The sequence below is a fragment of the Lactuca saligna genome, chromosome 7 (genome assembly GCF_052625555.1).
Source record: "Lactuca saligna cultivar CGN05327 chromosome 7, ASM5262555v1, whole genome shotgun sequence".
Classification (NCBI taxonomy): domain Eukaryota; kingdom Viridiplantae; phylum Streptophyta; class Magnoliopsida; order Asterales; family Asteraceae; genus Lactuca; species Lactuca saligna.
In genome coordinates, this window is record NC_136423.1 from 178,909,623 (window position 1) to 178,926,655 (window position 17,033).

The 17,033-nt window shown below is 35.3% G+C and overlaps 1 protein-coding gene across 1 annotated transcript in view; it reads left to right on the forward strand.

The window, feature by feature from the left end:
- Positions 1–17,033, forward strand: part of LOC145004500 (putative LRR receptor-like serine/threonine-protein kinase At1g56140) — a 29,554-nt gene that overhangs the window by 5,251 nt on the left and 7,270 nt on the right. The window contains exons 2-14 of the mRNA XM_078963434.1: positions 5,619–5,814; positions 5,966–6,037; positions 11,797–11,868; positions 11,981–12,052; positions 12,162–12,233; positions 12,377–12,448; positions 12,852–12,923; positions 13,003–13,074; positions 13,158–13,223; positions 13,329–13,400; positions 13,473–13,544; positions 13,631–13,696; positions 13,797–13,862. Of these exons, the coding sequence (XP_078819560.1) occupies positions 5,619–5,814; positions 5,966–6,037; positions 11,797–11,868; positions 11,981–12,052; positions 12,162–12,233; positions 12,377–12,448; positions 12,852–12,923; positions 13,003–13,074; positions 13,158–13,223; positions 13,329–13,400; positions 13,473–13,544; positions 13,631–13,696; positions 13,797–13,862 (1,042 nt within the window). The remainder of the gene's footprint in view (positions 1–5,618; positions 5,815–5,965; positions 6,038–11,796; positions 11,869–11,980; positions 12,053–12,161; positions 12,234–12,376; positions 12,449–12,851; positions 12,924–13,002; positions 13,075–13,157; positions 13,224–13,328; positions 13,401–13,472; positions 13,545–13,630; positions 13,697–13,796; positions 13,863–17,033) is intronic.

Here is a 17,033-nt window from a genome sequence, read left to right on the forward strand (position 1 = left end):
GCCACCTAAACAATAAACAGTGATATAAACTCAAACTACTACTCAAAATATCCCAAATGTCCTTAAGTCAAACTTGATCAAAGTCAACGGTTAACGATCAAAGGTCAAAGTCAACTACAGTTGGTCTTCATGTCGTGGCGATCCCTAGCCACACCGTGGGCGCTGAGTTCCGAACAACTTAATTGGTTAAGTCAAATTCTTCGATTCTAAGAGCTGCACAACTCAGATTTGGTCCATTTCATGGTCTAAATGGATAAAGTTTTCAACTTTATCTCTTAAGACCTTCCATGAGGCAAAGATCTCACCCTTAGGTCTAAAAAGGGTGAAAACACATCATGGCTTAATCATTGAACACTTAATCTTGAAGATCTCATGACCAACGATTACCTAAAGGTTCCTAGTACCAAAAATATCATAAAAATCCATGCTTTCCAGACATCCATGTCTAATGCATGTCTTGAACTCCTAATAGGTCAAAAACTAAGGTTTAATGACCAAAACTCCATGAATGACACCCAAACTCATTTATAAATAAGACCCAAGACATCAAATACTATATTTAACATGGAGATTCATAAAGTTGCAAACTTTATGAGATCCTACTACTCAAATCCATCAAGACACGAAGAAAAGGGAAAAATCAAGAGATCTAGTAACATGGCAAGTAAAAGGTTGGATCTTGGACACTCACCAAGGTCCAGGAGATATGCTACCTGAAGAAAATAATGCTTGCTAACTAACTACTACACGAAGAGCTTCCTTCTCCTTTAAAATCACGAAAAGCACCAAGAATGAGCTCACAACTTCAATGTAGTCTAGGGTTATGGTTTCTGAGTTTGAGAGGGAGATGGAGGCTAATGATCATGAAACCCTATCCTTAATGTTCTTTATATAGGCCCAAAGCCCGAAATTAGGATTTTCATTAAAAACACATGCATGTCGTGCCGGGTCATTTAAATCCCGCAGTTCAAAACATTCTGCCACGTTGTGGTGATGCTCCACCACATCGTGGCCACCCAAATTAAAGTTAATACATAAAAACTTGATTTATACATGGAACGGATGTTACAATATCTGTTTTTTCAAACTTCAAAGAAACCATCTTCTCTCTCTTTCTCTGTCTCTGTCTCTCTCTCTCTCTCTATATATATATATACACACACACACACATATGGTTAAGTTGTTTTGAGAACTTGAAGATGCGTGAGAACTAGAGAACTTAGAACTCATAATTTGCTCAATATTTTTCAAAATGAAGACCATGATTAGTCTCCAAATGTTGCGATGTCTAAACGATATGTAAGCTCAAAACAAAAAAACTTAACGATTTTGCCAACGGCACCATCCTTATTTTCACTCTTATATATATATATATATATATATATATATATATATATATATATATATATATATATATATATAGGATTAGGTTATTTTGTTTCTAGTAACTATTGTGTGCCTGAATTCATAGGATCATCGGATGAAATATAATCAAAGGTCATGATATGAGGGTCTATGATATTAGAATAGGATAACATGTACCATATAATCAATTAAATTTCAGCATAAGGGCATTTTAGTCAATTAAAATATATTAAAAAAAGGAAATTTTCAGATTTTTGGAGATAATTAATTCCTTTATTTTTAAAAATTTGAATATTTTAAATTAATTCAAATTTAAAAATTCGATTTTATTCGGTCAGAATGATAGAATGCCAACCATAAACTAGTAAATATATTTTTCGATTTTATTTTGTTAAAATGACAGAATGTCAACCATAAACTAGTAAAATGCATTCTGAAAGAATACACAAAATCAATTCTTGAAGTAATAATATATACCAAATAATTACATTGTATGATTGTGATTCATTGAATAATAACAACATTTTGAAAGAAAAAACAAAACATCAAAATCTAACAAAAACACTAATCTATTCTGAAAGAGTATTATTTTTAAGCAACACTTTGTACATTGTAGCATAACACATTCTGGTATAATACACTCTTGTTTTCTATGTTTTCTTCCTTCTCTACATTAATGTTAGCCTTTTCAAAACCTAAATCCACAAAGAAAACATAATTAAGTTTCACAAATTATAAAATTCAATGCATTCTAAGAGAATAAAAACTATAAATTATGACAGAATGTATTAAAGACTATAAAGTTTGACAGAATATAGTAGAAAATAAAAACTATAAATTCTGACAGAATGTAGTAGAGACTATAAAGTCAACCATAGAGTATCATAAATTCATTACCAGTTAAACAAATATACTTGTTGTTAACAATTATTCTCAAATATTCTAACAGAATACATTTATATAACTAAATTCTAACAGAATACATTACATAATTCAAGACCTGGGATTGAATCATCAACACATATCTGCATTCATTCCCAGTCATGAATTCAAGAAACAAACACACATGGATTCCCTTGTCAAATACCGAAACCCAAACAACCATGAGTTATATCCCATCCATAATCATAAAATTTTTCAGGAAAACCTAAACATCCGAATTTCCATGGATTCAAATCAAAATAAGATGAAGAAGCAGATCACCTGTTGGCCATGGATGCTTTCGTTAACGTCCTCTTCTTTCAATTAGTCAAGAATCGAGACCCTTGTCCCCCTCAAACTTGTTGTTTTGCTGCTTCCTTTCTCCCTTCTGTGTCAATGGCCAACAACCCCATTTTTGTGTTTTTCCTATCCTGACAAACAAATAAAAACAAACACTTCCCAATTTTAGTCTTTTGTTGCCATTCTCTCCCCTAGTTGTTGGATTATCGGACCGGAGGAAGAAGAGGAAGAAGAACAGTAGGCTGTCGGAGCATACCTCCGTCCACGTATCTGCAATTGCTGTGAGTGATGCCCTCCTCTGCCTCTTCCCCATCAAAAGACATCGCCAAACACCGACCATCACAAACACCATCGGATTCCCTCACGTTCGATGCTCTCTTCTCACTTGCGTTCACAGACCCCACAGCAGTACCACTGCTCCTCCACATCCCCTTCTTTAGCCTCATCGAACTCCAGAGTCCATCATCGATTGCGAGACCAGAGTTTGTCCTCCCTTTTGGATCTGTCGACTGTAGAAGAAGCAGAAGCGGTGGATCAGATTTAAGGCTAATGTTCTAAATTTATCATCGTCCCTTGCGTGATATCAGGAATATTAATTATCTATCATAATTAATTATACAAAGATTACTATAATACCCTTTTTGATTTAATTAATCATGTAATTATTTGCTAAATTATGATTGGTGCATTTAGGAACACAATAGTTGCTAAAAACATTTAAACCTATATATATATATATATATATATATATATATACACACACACACACACACACCATAATTTTTTTATTGGTTTAACCAAATATATTTTATGTTTAAGAATATATTGTCAATGGTTAAATCAAGACAAAACTGCACAAATGATCCCTGTGGTATGCTGAAAATTGCCACTTTGGTCCAAAAAGTTTTGGACTAGCACAACAAGTCCAAAGTTTTCATTTTCTTGCGAGTTTGGTCCAATTTACTTTAATAATTTTTGTAATGACAATCTTACCCTTCTTTTTTGTTTTTTTTTTTTTCAGTTTTTTGTTTATTTAAATATTTTCTTAATTAAAAGAAAATAATTCTCTCTCTCTCTCTCTCTCTCACATCTAAATTTTTTCTGAAAATTAATTACCACCATCGTTAATGAACTCGAACATGTCATAAACTCAAGAACATCTTCCCCACCGCCATTGTTGGACCACCATCCATCACCACCACTGTTTTCCACCACTACATTCCGATGCCACCACCGTCCACTACCACCATCTTCGACTAGATGTTTTCTACTTTTACAATCTAAAATGAAATTAGGGCTTTTAATTTCATTCTCGTGTTCAATGTATGATCGGGCAATGGATAAACACATATGAACACAAGGCAGCAGAAGGAACGGAAGCGTCATTGCAAGTAGAGGAGAAATCGAACACCAATTTTGATTTTGGGGGGTTCGATCCTTGGTTCCTTGCTCGTCGCAGGCCAGAAAAGGGACCAAGGGAGGTATCGGTGATTGCAGATCGTGAGGAGGGAGAAGTCTCCAGGTCGACGAGAGCGAAGTGACGCAGGTGGGAAGAAGCAGCGAGCGGTTGTGATTTCGGAGTTGTTGGGTTGTGGATGAGTAAGGGGAAACACGCTCGTTGTTTGAGTGAACTGAAGAAGGGAAGAAGAACATGGCAGTGAGGCTGTTGTCGAACTTGGTGGGTTCAGCGAGGGCTGTTAAAGCAGCTCTTGGTTGCTTGTTTTTGCTCCAGCTGAGGATCACGAGGGGGAGGAGGGAAGGAGTGATGAGACATCGGTGCAAGTGGGGAGGCTCGTGGGTTGGTCGAATGCTCACAGGTTGTTTACTTCTTCTTCTTCGTTTTTTTGATAAAAATTGATAGGGTTAAGCAGGTGTTTGGGATTGATTCTTGATAGAAATTTATGAACGGAAATGATTTTTAGGGTTAATGTTTTACAGGGGATCCATGGGTGTTTGTATGTTTTTCTTGATAGAAATCGATGGGTTTAAATCAATAGCTTTAGGTTGGTGTTTCATTTTGCTTGATAGAAATCGATGGGTTTAAATCAAATTTTGGTGTTTGGGATTGTATGAAGTTTGAAGAACATCATCCGAGTTTCCAAGAAACAAGATAGGGAAGAGTGAATCTTGGAAGTCTGGAACCTTTGAGAAAGAGAGAGAGAGAGAGAGAATTATTTTCTTTTTTAATTTTCTTTTAATTATCAAAATATTTAAATAAATAAAAAACTGAAAAAAAACAAAAAAGAAGGGTAAAATCATCATTACAAAAATTGTTAAAGTAAATTGGACCAAACTCGCAAGAAAATGAAAACTTTGGACCTGTGGTGCTAGTCCAAAACTTTTTGGATCAAAGTGGCAATTTTCAGCAAACCACAGGGACCATTCGTACAGTTTTGTCTTAAATCAATAAAAAACCAACATTTTTGACTCTTTTACTTTTTTAAATATTAATGTTTAACCCCTAAATTATAGACAATATGATTTTCTTATTGTTATCACCCCTGAACTTTGTTAAATGCCACTTTCACCTCTTCGACTTTCTAAGTTTTTGCGTTTACCCCATATACTGACAGTGTTGTCAGTGGTACAAACCTTGTATATTTATCTACAAACACTTACTTTTTATTTACAGAATCGTCAAAATTCATTTTACAAAACGTATTGGCCCCGCTACGCACCACAGTCAAAATACTATAAATACTAGTTATTATAGTTATTATGAAATTCTGAATTTTGAGAACTCCTTTAGAAATAAAATCATAATCCTACTTTGGAATTTGTTAATTGTTAGGATGAGGATGGGGCTTTTAGTGTTTACCTAAAAATAAAGGATTGTGTTTGACAATTTGTGAAACAAATATCTGCCGATTTTTATCCCATATTCGTCTGCTCGTTTTACCCCTTGAGCGAGCATAATTCCTGTGGTAGCACGAGCTCGCTCTGTCTTTAATTAGCGAATTAAGAATAACATCACTTGTAACAATGATTATGATCTCTATTATGAATGAAACTGAAGAAAATTGGTGCTGCAGTGCAAGTTATAAATGCAATGTTCAGCGAATGGGGTATACCAGAGAGTTCAGCAACAGAGATGGGATGGAACATAAGTGGAAACCCATGCACCGGCGCCGCCGTGGACTCTAGCGACTTTGGTGCCGATACCTACAATCCCGGCATCAAATGCGACTGTAATATCCCAAATGCTACTACTTGCCACATTACCCAACTGTGAGTGTTTCTCTCCGTTCTTTCCCCTTCAGAGATACGACTTTGTCATGTCGGAATAAACATTAGGAACATGATCTTTGATTGTTTCGTTTGTTACTTATTTGTATTTTATTTATCTTCTAACAATCATTCTCTCCCTGCAAATGATCAGAAAAGTTGTTGGAATGGATGCTGTGGGCCCAATCCCAGAAGGACTTTGGACTTTGACTTACCTCATCGATCTGTATGAATGCTGCTATTTCTTTACTATACAGTCATTATATTAGGCCCTGGTTGACAACACTAGCTGAAAAGCGAGTGTGTTTTTGGTAAAAATAGCAATGTACTTTAAATCTTGAAAAACTTGAACAAGTGTGCACTCCTACACCATCCTAACTTGTTCAATATTCAACAAGATCACTTTTGGTCAACAAATTTAATCCTATTACACTTAAATAATATTTGATGATATAAAATCACCAACAAACCTCCCCCATTTAAGTGTAATCCTGATTAAACTTAAAAACAAAACATAAACAATAACAAACTGATGCATAAATGAAATGTCGTGACGATTGAATTTCATATTAGTATATTACTCAATCCAAATATTCGAATATCAGGGTGTCTCTAAGGATTGAACCCTTTCTATTCAAAATGAATACATGAAGATAATACACACACCAGTTTACATTCTCATAATTTCTAACTTGACACTATATTTAACTAGCTTGTGTCCCATCCTTCAATAAGCATATCAAAGTCAAGTCCCAACTTTTTGAAGCAGCTAAACTTCATGCTTATATAGGTAGTTCTTTTATTCTTGCACCTGCAAATGCAATTTTTCAAAGAACTATTAAGAAATAAATTTTCAACCTCCTTAACTTGCAGTACTGAACACATACCTTGGGATGATCATAAAATGTGTTCCAATCTTCAAGTATTAAGCTTTCCACATTGAATTCAACATCTAATATTGCATTAGATGGGAATTAGGTATCTTAATATAAAAGATTTTAAGTGGACTTTAAACCCATCCCTATAGCCGCCTTGTGCACAAGATCTCTTGCTAACCCTTTGGTTAGATGATCGGCTAAATTCAACTGAGTTCTTACAAACTCCACAGATATCACACCAGTCATGATGAGCTCACGAATCATACTATGTCTAACACCTAAATGTCTAGACTTTCCATTGTACACTTGACTATAAGCCTTAGCCAAGGTTGCGGCACTATCACATCTGATAGAAATGGTAGATATCGGTTTGGGCCATAAAGGAATTTCATAAATCAAATTCCTTAACCACTCAGCTTCTTTACCAGCAGCAGACAATGCAACAAACTCAGACTCCATGGTTGAGTTAGTAATACAAGTTTGTTTCTTAGATGCCCAAGAAATGGCACCTCCTCCAAGAAGAAACATCCAACCACTTGTAGAGGAGTGATCCTCTAAGTTGTTAATCCAGCTGGCATCTGAATAACCTTCCAAAACAGAAGGATATCCACTATAAGTTAAACCATAATTAATGGTCCCTTTCAAGTACTTGAATACTCTACTCACAGCTTGCCAATGATGTGAACTAGGATTACTAGTATACCTACTAAGCCTTCCCACAACATATGCTATATCAGGCCTAGTACTAATCATGGCATACATTAAACAACCAATAGCCCTAGAATATTCAAGTTGAGACACTGGAGATCCTTTATTTGGCAAAAGCTTGAGACTAGGATCTATAGGAGTGCTAACAGGAGAACAATTCTCAAAGTTAAACTTTTTCAATATCTTCTCAATATAATGAGATTGAGAAATTGAAATCCCATTGTTTCCTTGTTTAATTCTTATACTAAGAATTACCTCAGCCTCCCCCAGGTCTTTCATTTCAAAACTGGATGATAAGAATTTCTTGGTTTTATTAACTTCTTCTAAATCAGTACCAAAAATTAACATATCATCCACATATAAACAAATCATGACTCCTTTTCCAGAAGTATCAAATTTGCTATATACACACTTGTCAGCTTGGTTTAATGCAAAACCATTAGACAAGACAACATCATCAAACTTTTGATGCCATTGTTTTGGTGCTTGTTTTAAACCATATAATGATTTCTTTAACTTGCACACTTTATGTTCATTTCCAGGCATCACAAACCCTTCAGGTTGTTTCATGTATATTTCGTCATCCAAGTCACCATTCAAGAATGCAGTTTTCACATCCATTTGGTGAATCACAAGATTATGTATAGCTGCAATAGCTAATAATAATCTAATAGTAGAAATTCTGGCAACAGGAGCATAAGTATCAAAGAAATCAATACCTTCCTTTTGTCTAAAGCCTTGGATAACCAATCTGGCTTTATACTTATCAATTGTGCCATCCACCTTCATTTTTCTTTTGAGGATCCATTTACATCCTAATGCCTTGCAACCAGGAGGTAAATCAGCCAATACCCAAGTATTGTTATGCATAATAGAATCAATCTCATCATGAATTGCCTCTTTCCAGAAATGAACATCCCTAGAAGCCATAGCTTCATTGAAAGTCTTTGGATCCTCTTCAATATTAAAACAATATTGATGTTGAGAAATAGTTTCATTCCTTGTTCCTTCAATATTAAAACAATATTGATGGTGCTTTTCCTAGGTTCAGGTACAGAAGTTGCACCACCAGAAACATCTTCAGCTTGAGTAATACTCTTGTTGGAAGATTGATGAATCATATCCCTTGGTCTAGGTATAGATGTAAATCTTTCTTCATCAAAGATAGCATCTCTTGACTCTATCACTGTGTTTATAGACACAGAGTCATTAGATTCTAAGACATAGAATCTATATGCTTTGGAATGCTCAGCATATCCAATAAAGATACAATCTATACCTCTCTCACCCAATGTTTTCCTTTTGGGTTCAGTGAGCCTTACAACTGCTCTACAACCCCAAATTTTGAGATAACTCAAATTTGGTACCTTTTTACACCAAAGTTCATAAGGAGTATTCTTACTCCTTTTATTTGGAGTTCTATTCAAGATGTAACATGCAGTTAACATTGCCTCACCCCAAAACCCTTCACTTAAGCCAGAATATGACAACATGGAATTAACCATTTCTTTCAAAGTCCTATTCTTCCTTTCAGCTACACCATTTTGTTGTGGTGTATATGGAGCTGTGGTTTGATGTATTATTCCAGTTGATTCAAAATAAACTGGATCATAATACTCACCACCTCTATCAGTACGCAATACTTTTATTAATTCATTTTTATGAAGCTCAACTTGTTGTTTATAAATTTTAAATTTATCAAGTGCTTCATCCTTAGAATGTAGCAAATAGATATAACAATATCTAGATGCATCATCAATGAAAGTAACAACATACTTCTTGTTTCCAAGGGAAGGTGTTGCATGGAAATCACATAAATCACTATGTATAAGATCCAACACCTTGCTTTCCCTAACAACATCTTTGAAAGGTTGTCTAGTGATTTTAGTTAGCATGCATGTTTTACATTTTTCATTATTTTGCATATCAAAAGCAGGAATCAAACTCATTTTAGACATGTCTTTTAATCTCTTGTAATTAATGTGTCCTAGTCTAGCATGCCATAAATTAGATTTATGAAAATTATTGCTAGTACTACTAGAAGCCATGAAAATAGAATTACCACTAGAAGGATAATTAATATTAAGCCTAATCATTCCATTACATATATATCCAAATCCCATAAAAGAACCATGTCTTGACAAGATATACTTGTCACTTTCTAACACTTGTTTGTAACCAGAATTATTTAATACAATTTCAGACACGATATTCTTACGAATCCCTGGAACATATAAAACATTGTTCAAACACAAACATTTCCCAGAAGTAAAAGTAAGTAAAACAGATCCTATGCCCTTGATTGGTTCAGTTGCAACATTTCCCATCTTAACAACAGATCCATCTTCAATTGGTTGAAAGTCCTTGAACCAATATAGATCTTTGCAAACATGACTTGTTGCTCCTGAATCAACCCACCATGCAACTTTATCATCCTGCACATAAAATGCTTCAGAAATCACAGAAATATAATTCTGAATATATTTAGAATTCTGCAATGAAACAGATATTTGACCTTGTTGCTTTTCTGGATCCTTGGATCCACTGGGTCCAGCACCATCCTTATTCACTTTGCGAAGACGACAATCTTTCTTGAAGTGACCCGGTTTGTTACAATTCCAACAAACCAACTTAGCCTTCTTGTTGGAAGACTTGTCATCCTTTCCTTTAAACTTCCTTTTTCCATTAGACTTCTTGGGATTCTTTGAACTTTCTCCTTCCACCATGTTCACAGAAGAGGAACCAACTTGGTTCTTGCCTTTAGGATTGTTATCAAGTTCTTGAGTCCTTAAGGACTCTTCAATCCGTAAATGACTTCCAAGTTGAGTCAAAGTTAATTCCTCTTTGTTATGTTTTAGATTATGTTTGAAATCTTTCCAGGAAGGGGGCAGTTTGTCAATTATCACAGCCACAGCAATGGCTTCATCCATTTTCAGATTGTGTTGAACAAACTGTCCCAAAATCCTTAACATTTCATGGAATTGTTCCATAACAGGCCTGGAGTCAGTCATCTTGTAACCCATAAAATTACTGACAAGAAACTTCTTGCTAGAAGCATCTTCAGCCATGTATTTGGATTCAAGAGAATCCCAAAGTTCTTTTGCAGATTCGAAATTTTGATAGATATCAAAAAGAGAGTCAGACATACCATTGAGAATATGACCACGACATATGTAATCATCATTTTCCCACTTTGATCTCCTTCTTGTTGCCTCCAAAGGTTCATCTTCAACAGATTCTGGTAAGACTGGCATGGGTGTACTAAGAACATACACCACTTTCAGAGTGGTAAGGAGAAAGTGCATCTTCTTCTGCCATCTACGAAAATCTTGCCCTTCAAACTTGTTCAATTTGTTAAACTTGCTTGTCATATCCTTCACAGAATCACCACTTGCCATGATTACAGAATACTTCAATTTTTGTTAGAAAAAAGGATTAATAGATTGCTTGGATTCTCTGAAAGTCGTGATTCACTATCAAATTGAAGTATTTCGATGGTACAGATCGAACACTCAATTGGATGAAATTCAGAGAATGAAATCTGAGAATGTATATGAAAAATGTTCTTCAACATGTACCAGAATATTGACCAAAAAACGGATATATCAATCCTGTCTGAAAACTGTCAACAGACAGTTAGAAACTGTCATAAAACTAACAAACTGTCATTAAACGGATGTCATGGAATAAAGGGTCAACTTTCTAAAATTGGATTTTTGATGCAATTTTTAATATAGCAACATAGTCCAAATAAAAAATTTCCGCGCTGACTTGGCAGCTCGATCCCAGCCAGGGGCTCTGCCCCTTGGACCCCGCCAGGGACTGCCGCCCCTGGGACCCCGCTCCCAGGGGCGCTGCCCCCGGACCCCTGTTCGTTTAGGGGCTTCGCCCCTAAATAGCAATGTACTTTAAATCTTGAAAAACTTGAACAAGTGTGCACTCCTACACCATCCTAACTTGTTCAATATTCAACAAGATCACTTTTGGTCAACAAATTTAATCCTATTACACTTAAATAATATTTGATGATATAAAATCACCAACACTACATTGCAATGTAAAATGACATAAATAGACATTAGATATATAACTAAAAAAAGAATATATATAATTGAAGGCATATTTGGAATATTTTTTAAAAATTTTCATAAGCTTTTCAAAAGCTATCTCAAAATAACTTATCAAAAACTAGCTTATATGCTAGTTCATAAGCTAAAGTAAGCTACTTTTGTGGTTTAACCAAACATTATAAGCTAGTTTATTTTTGCCAATCAGGGCCTTAGTGTTACCTACTTAAATTATATATATATATATATATATATATATATATATATATATATATATGTTTTTTTGAATATTTATGCTTGTATTATGCTAAAAAATGAATTGTTTGCTACAGTAATTTAGCCCAGAATTACTTGACAGGTCCCTTTTCACCTTCCATTGGCAATCTAACTCGTATGCAGTACCTGTAAGCCATCCCTTTTTGCTACTTTAAACTCAAATAATGATTGTGACCTCTATATCTTTAAGAATACATATGAGATTTCAGATATATGATGATGAATCTCAACTTTTTATAGGAGTTTCGGGACCAATGCATTATCAGGGCAGGTTCCACCAGAGCTAGGACAGCTTATTGACCTTAGATCTCTGTATGTTTTTTTTTATGCTTTCCTTTTCTTTCTTCTTCCATCATTCAGTAACTTCTGTTTAATTGTTTGTTGATTATATATGTGTTTTCTATATTCTTTTATGTTGCAGCTCATTTGGCACAAACAATTTCACTGGTTCCCTTCCATCTGAACTTGGAAATTTGAGAAGATTGGAAGGGCTGTAAGAACTAAGAACACCCATCTTGAACTCCTCTTTCAATACTGTCGTACCCATTATTGTCTTCTGTTGTGCATATATGTAAACAATATATATTATTAATTACCTCATCTAATACCATCTTTGTTTATGTTCATTTTTGTCAGTTACATTGATAGTGCTGGAGTTGGTGGTGAAATACCTCCTTCATTTGCTAATTTACGGAACCTACAGATAGTGTAAGAGAGTTTATATTTAATGATGTTTATGGCACTTTATCCATCATATAAGAAATCGTGATACTTTCCTCTTGGGATGTTTAATAAATGCAACATTTCCTTCTTGGAATGTTTTTATGTAACAATGACCTACTTCTACATTGTGCTAAATGAAACATTTGGTCCTTTGACCTACATACAATCATACTGTTTTATAAAAATTCATCTCATTTCCATCAACAACATTTATAAGTCCTACAAATAAATCCACAATACTATTTATATTCCAAAATAATATTTATTGCAACAAAATCTAAAATTTAGGATGTTACACAATATTCAAGAAGGAGCATCATATGTTTATTCTTATCAGTCTTCAATAATTTGGGTCTTCTGTTGTGGAAAATAACTCTCGGTTTCTCAGAGGGGCTTCTGATAATGGATTCACAGGCAGAATACCGGACTTTATAGGCAATTGGACACAGTTACAAGAATTGTAAGCAAGCATCTTAGATTATTTACATGTTTTTCATTTGGTACATTTTCACTATAAGTTATCCTTGATGTTTCTATAGCAGGATTGAGGGAAACTCTTTTGAAGGTTCAATACCATCTTCATTTTCTAGACTGACCTCTCTGCAGGACTTGTAAGCCTTTGTTTTCCAAGTTACTATATGATCTTTTAACTTGCAAACTAAAATCTTACTGCTTTGGTTTTATAATGTTACAGGAGGATAATCGGTTTATCTAATGGAACTCTCGACTTTATTAGGGATTTGAAGTCCTTGAGTGTTCTGTAAGCTACTATATTGATTTTTTTTTTTTTTTTTTTTCGATCTAGTCTCCATGCTCCCTTTATTATCCTGAAGCTAAGTATATAAAAAGATGTCATCTCTTGCAGAACGTTGAGGAATAACGGACTTTCTGGTTCTATTCCTAATGACATTGGAGAATATCTAGACTTGGTAGCACTGTAAGTTATCAGAATACATAGATTTACCTACATAATATAGAAAAAGCTCTCCAATTGGGTGTCTACTTTCAGGGATTTGAGTTTCAACAATTTGAGTGGGGAGATTCCAAGAGGATTGTTCACGTTGAGTGAAATGTCTTTCTTGTAATACACATATACTCCTTCTTTGATAAATAATATTTGGTCAATAGGTCTCGGTATTGACCAGATTTACATGTGATCATTCTCAGGTTTCTTGGAAACAACAGTTTAACTGGTACTCTTCCTAATGTAAAGAGCAGAACTCTCAACAATATGTAAGTGGATTTTGGATTTGCAAAATTGATTATAGGTTGGTTAATCAAAAAGAAAATGATTTTTATTTTTCTAATTATCATACAATGTTCTATCATGCAGTGATTTGTCATACAATGAACTATCTGGGACACTTCCTTCTTGGGCCACTGATCCTAACTTACAACTGTACGTGCTTCATTTTTTATATTTCTTTGAAACTCTGACTTGCACCTTGTCTATTTTCTGTTAAAAAGTAGCATACATACATTACTTTTTAGCATAATTTTCAAAGCTAATATCACATTTCTAGTTATTAGATATATACCTATCTGATTATGTTGTAATAATCTAATTATATTAGATATTTAAATTAGGATTCTACATCCCAATGGTAGGTCTCATCTTGTGTATATATTGAGAGGTTGAGATTATAAATATCAAGGAAATACACTCAACCCTAGCTGCCGATCCCTACTTCCTTCTTCGGCGATCAGCTTTTTCCCATTCTCGTCTCTCTTTTTCTCTATTCGGTATTAACTCTTGTTCCCTGCTAATCAATGGTTAACGTAACCAAATTTCACCCAGATTTCACCGTTTAAAATATCAAGAATCTCACACCTATCAGCTTGGAGATGGAAAAGAGTTTGACATACTTCCTCATCCGAACTATTCAAGATTCACTGTCTTGCCTATCAAGTCATCAATCATATCATTCCTCCTATATCACCGCCACTGTTACCCTCCTAGATGTCGTCGTCAAAGAAACATGGACTCGTCTTGATGCTACTGTTATTAGTGGATTACGATATGATTTCAAACTATGTGCTCCATACCATTATTCCACCCGACTCCACCGCTTAGCAAGCATGGGAGCGCGCCTACAAAACATCTTTCAAGATTTCACGTGTAGTCATCTTGCAACTTATCCCTAGTCTCATCAAGCCTTATGACGGGGTTGCAACTCTTATCCTTTCCCTTCTTTCTACGAAGTCTGATCGAAATTTGTCGTTGAGGAAACTTGAAAAGCACGATACCACCTAAAAATAGTCTCATCAATCCGCCTCCACCGCCTTATACTACTCCACTGGTTGCTCTGTTGCTATCCCATCACCAAACACCTCCAACCTATTGCCACCACCACGATACCACCTAAAAATAGTGTTGGTGTGTGAAGTCTTGTTCAAAGCGTGCAAAGTGTGATTAAAGTGTGCTCCTGGTGATCAAAGTGTGCTCTTAGGAAGTATTGTGTCCCCTGAAGCATGATGTGCCATTTTGAAATCAAGATGAGCCATTTGGAGCATGATGTGCCACATTAGAAGTACGGTACGCCCCATTGGAGCATGAGGCATCATCTTGGAACCAAGATGCTCCCTTTGGAGCATGATACGCCACATTGCATGCAATATGCGCCTTGCACATTCATGATGCACTCCTATACGCATGGTAGGTGGCCATGCACATCCCTTAAGATTGAAGATTCAAAAAGCACCTATATGGCGTCCCAATATTGGTTGACAATTAGGGCATCCCTTTTCATGGACTAGTTATGGATGGCTTTGGCCCATCAGAATTAAGATTTCTCATGCTTGCTTATAAATAGACACATACCCCCTTCATTATTCCTTTATGCAGAAAGTTCAAGAGAGAAATCATTATGGTTGAGAGCACATCCTGTGGAGTGGTTAGTCAGCAAAATAGACTCTTTTTGTTTGAGATCTCAAGTGAGATGTAACCTTTGTGAGTGATTGTAATTGTTCCTAGAAGTTTAATAAAATCTTTTCTCTCTTGTTCACCTGTGGACATAGGTATTTGGACCGAAGCACGTTAATTACTTTTTTTAATAGTTTTTAGAGTTTTATTCCGCAAGTTCTACCAAAATTCATTTATTGTTTGTTTGAAGTTCTTAACTTGTTTTTTTTTTTAGTTCCCAACAAATAACACTACTAACACCGTAAACCGAAGCTCAAGCCTTTAGCTCGGTTTCTTAAGATTTATGGCATCATTGCCTTGGTCACCTAGACGCCTCTATTTTAAATTCTCTTGCTTGTAATAATTTCATTCGTTGTAAGAATTAAACAACTTCTAGCATTTTTCAATCATGTGTTTTTGGAAAACAAGTTACCTTTTTATTATGTGGTTTACTTCATATCCTTTCGATATTAATTATACTATCTTATGAACATCACCAGTTTTTAGTGTCGGGGTACACCGATACTATTATTTTTTTTCTTGACGACTATGTATTTTCAATGGAACTTACCCCTCAACCTTCATAGTGTTCACTAATATTATTTTATTTGAACACACTTTATAAAACCAATCAACGTATTCAATGGTACCGAATATAATATTCATTTGTTTTTACAATTTTTGTTCACAAAATGAAGTGGTCTTTCATTTTTCTTTCCCAAAGTTCTTTTTGAAATAACAAATCCGGATGGAAAATCCATGCCATAAACATCATTAGAGCTCTCCTTTCTCATTCTCATGTACCCATAGTTTTTTTTTGGCACCATTCCCTTCAAATGACAACATACCACCTCAACCTCCTTCCTAGCAAACTATTAACTTTTACAACCTCCACCCAACTACTCTATTAAATACTTCTCTTTTATCACCACCTTCGGGTATTCAGATACCCATTATACCCTCCCATACCCTCCATCACGGTCAATAAATTCCAATCCCGCTCTCTATATATTGCATTTTTCTTTGCTATCTCGGTAACCATCGATGATTTAAATGTTATAACCTTGCCACTAAAAATCATTCTTTTTCTTCATATAAATCTGGATGAAACAAAATTCCCTTTTGCGAACATAACATACCCAAAACCACCAAACTATACCCTTCATGAACATTAATCCCATTTTTCACTACCAAAACCACTTCCAACCACCTATGTCCCCCTACTTACCTCTATTGGCCATGGACTCAAGCAACCCGCACCGCCTACCTATACGCAGTTGCCAGCCCAATTCAACCTCATGCTGGCGACATTGGCCCTTTACCGACTGCCTGCCAAAACCTTCACCTTCAGCCCACTCTACACGCAAACATGCCACCATGCTAGCCCCTATTCCATCCGACATACTACATTGGCCGTTCCTACACGGACAATCTAAACCCGCCATATGTTGCATACCTCAAACACCCGACATGAATATTATAGGGTCCATGCAAAAAATTTTTGACACAAAATAAACTTGGATGGGTCCTTTGAAAGATACAAGGCATGTTTGGTTGGGGTGGATGCTCACAAAAAATGGGCATTGCTTTTCATGAAACATTTAGTTGGGTTATTGCTACCATATGTATGGTCCTCAGTCTCGCAATCTCTAAATCATGGCTTATTTA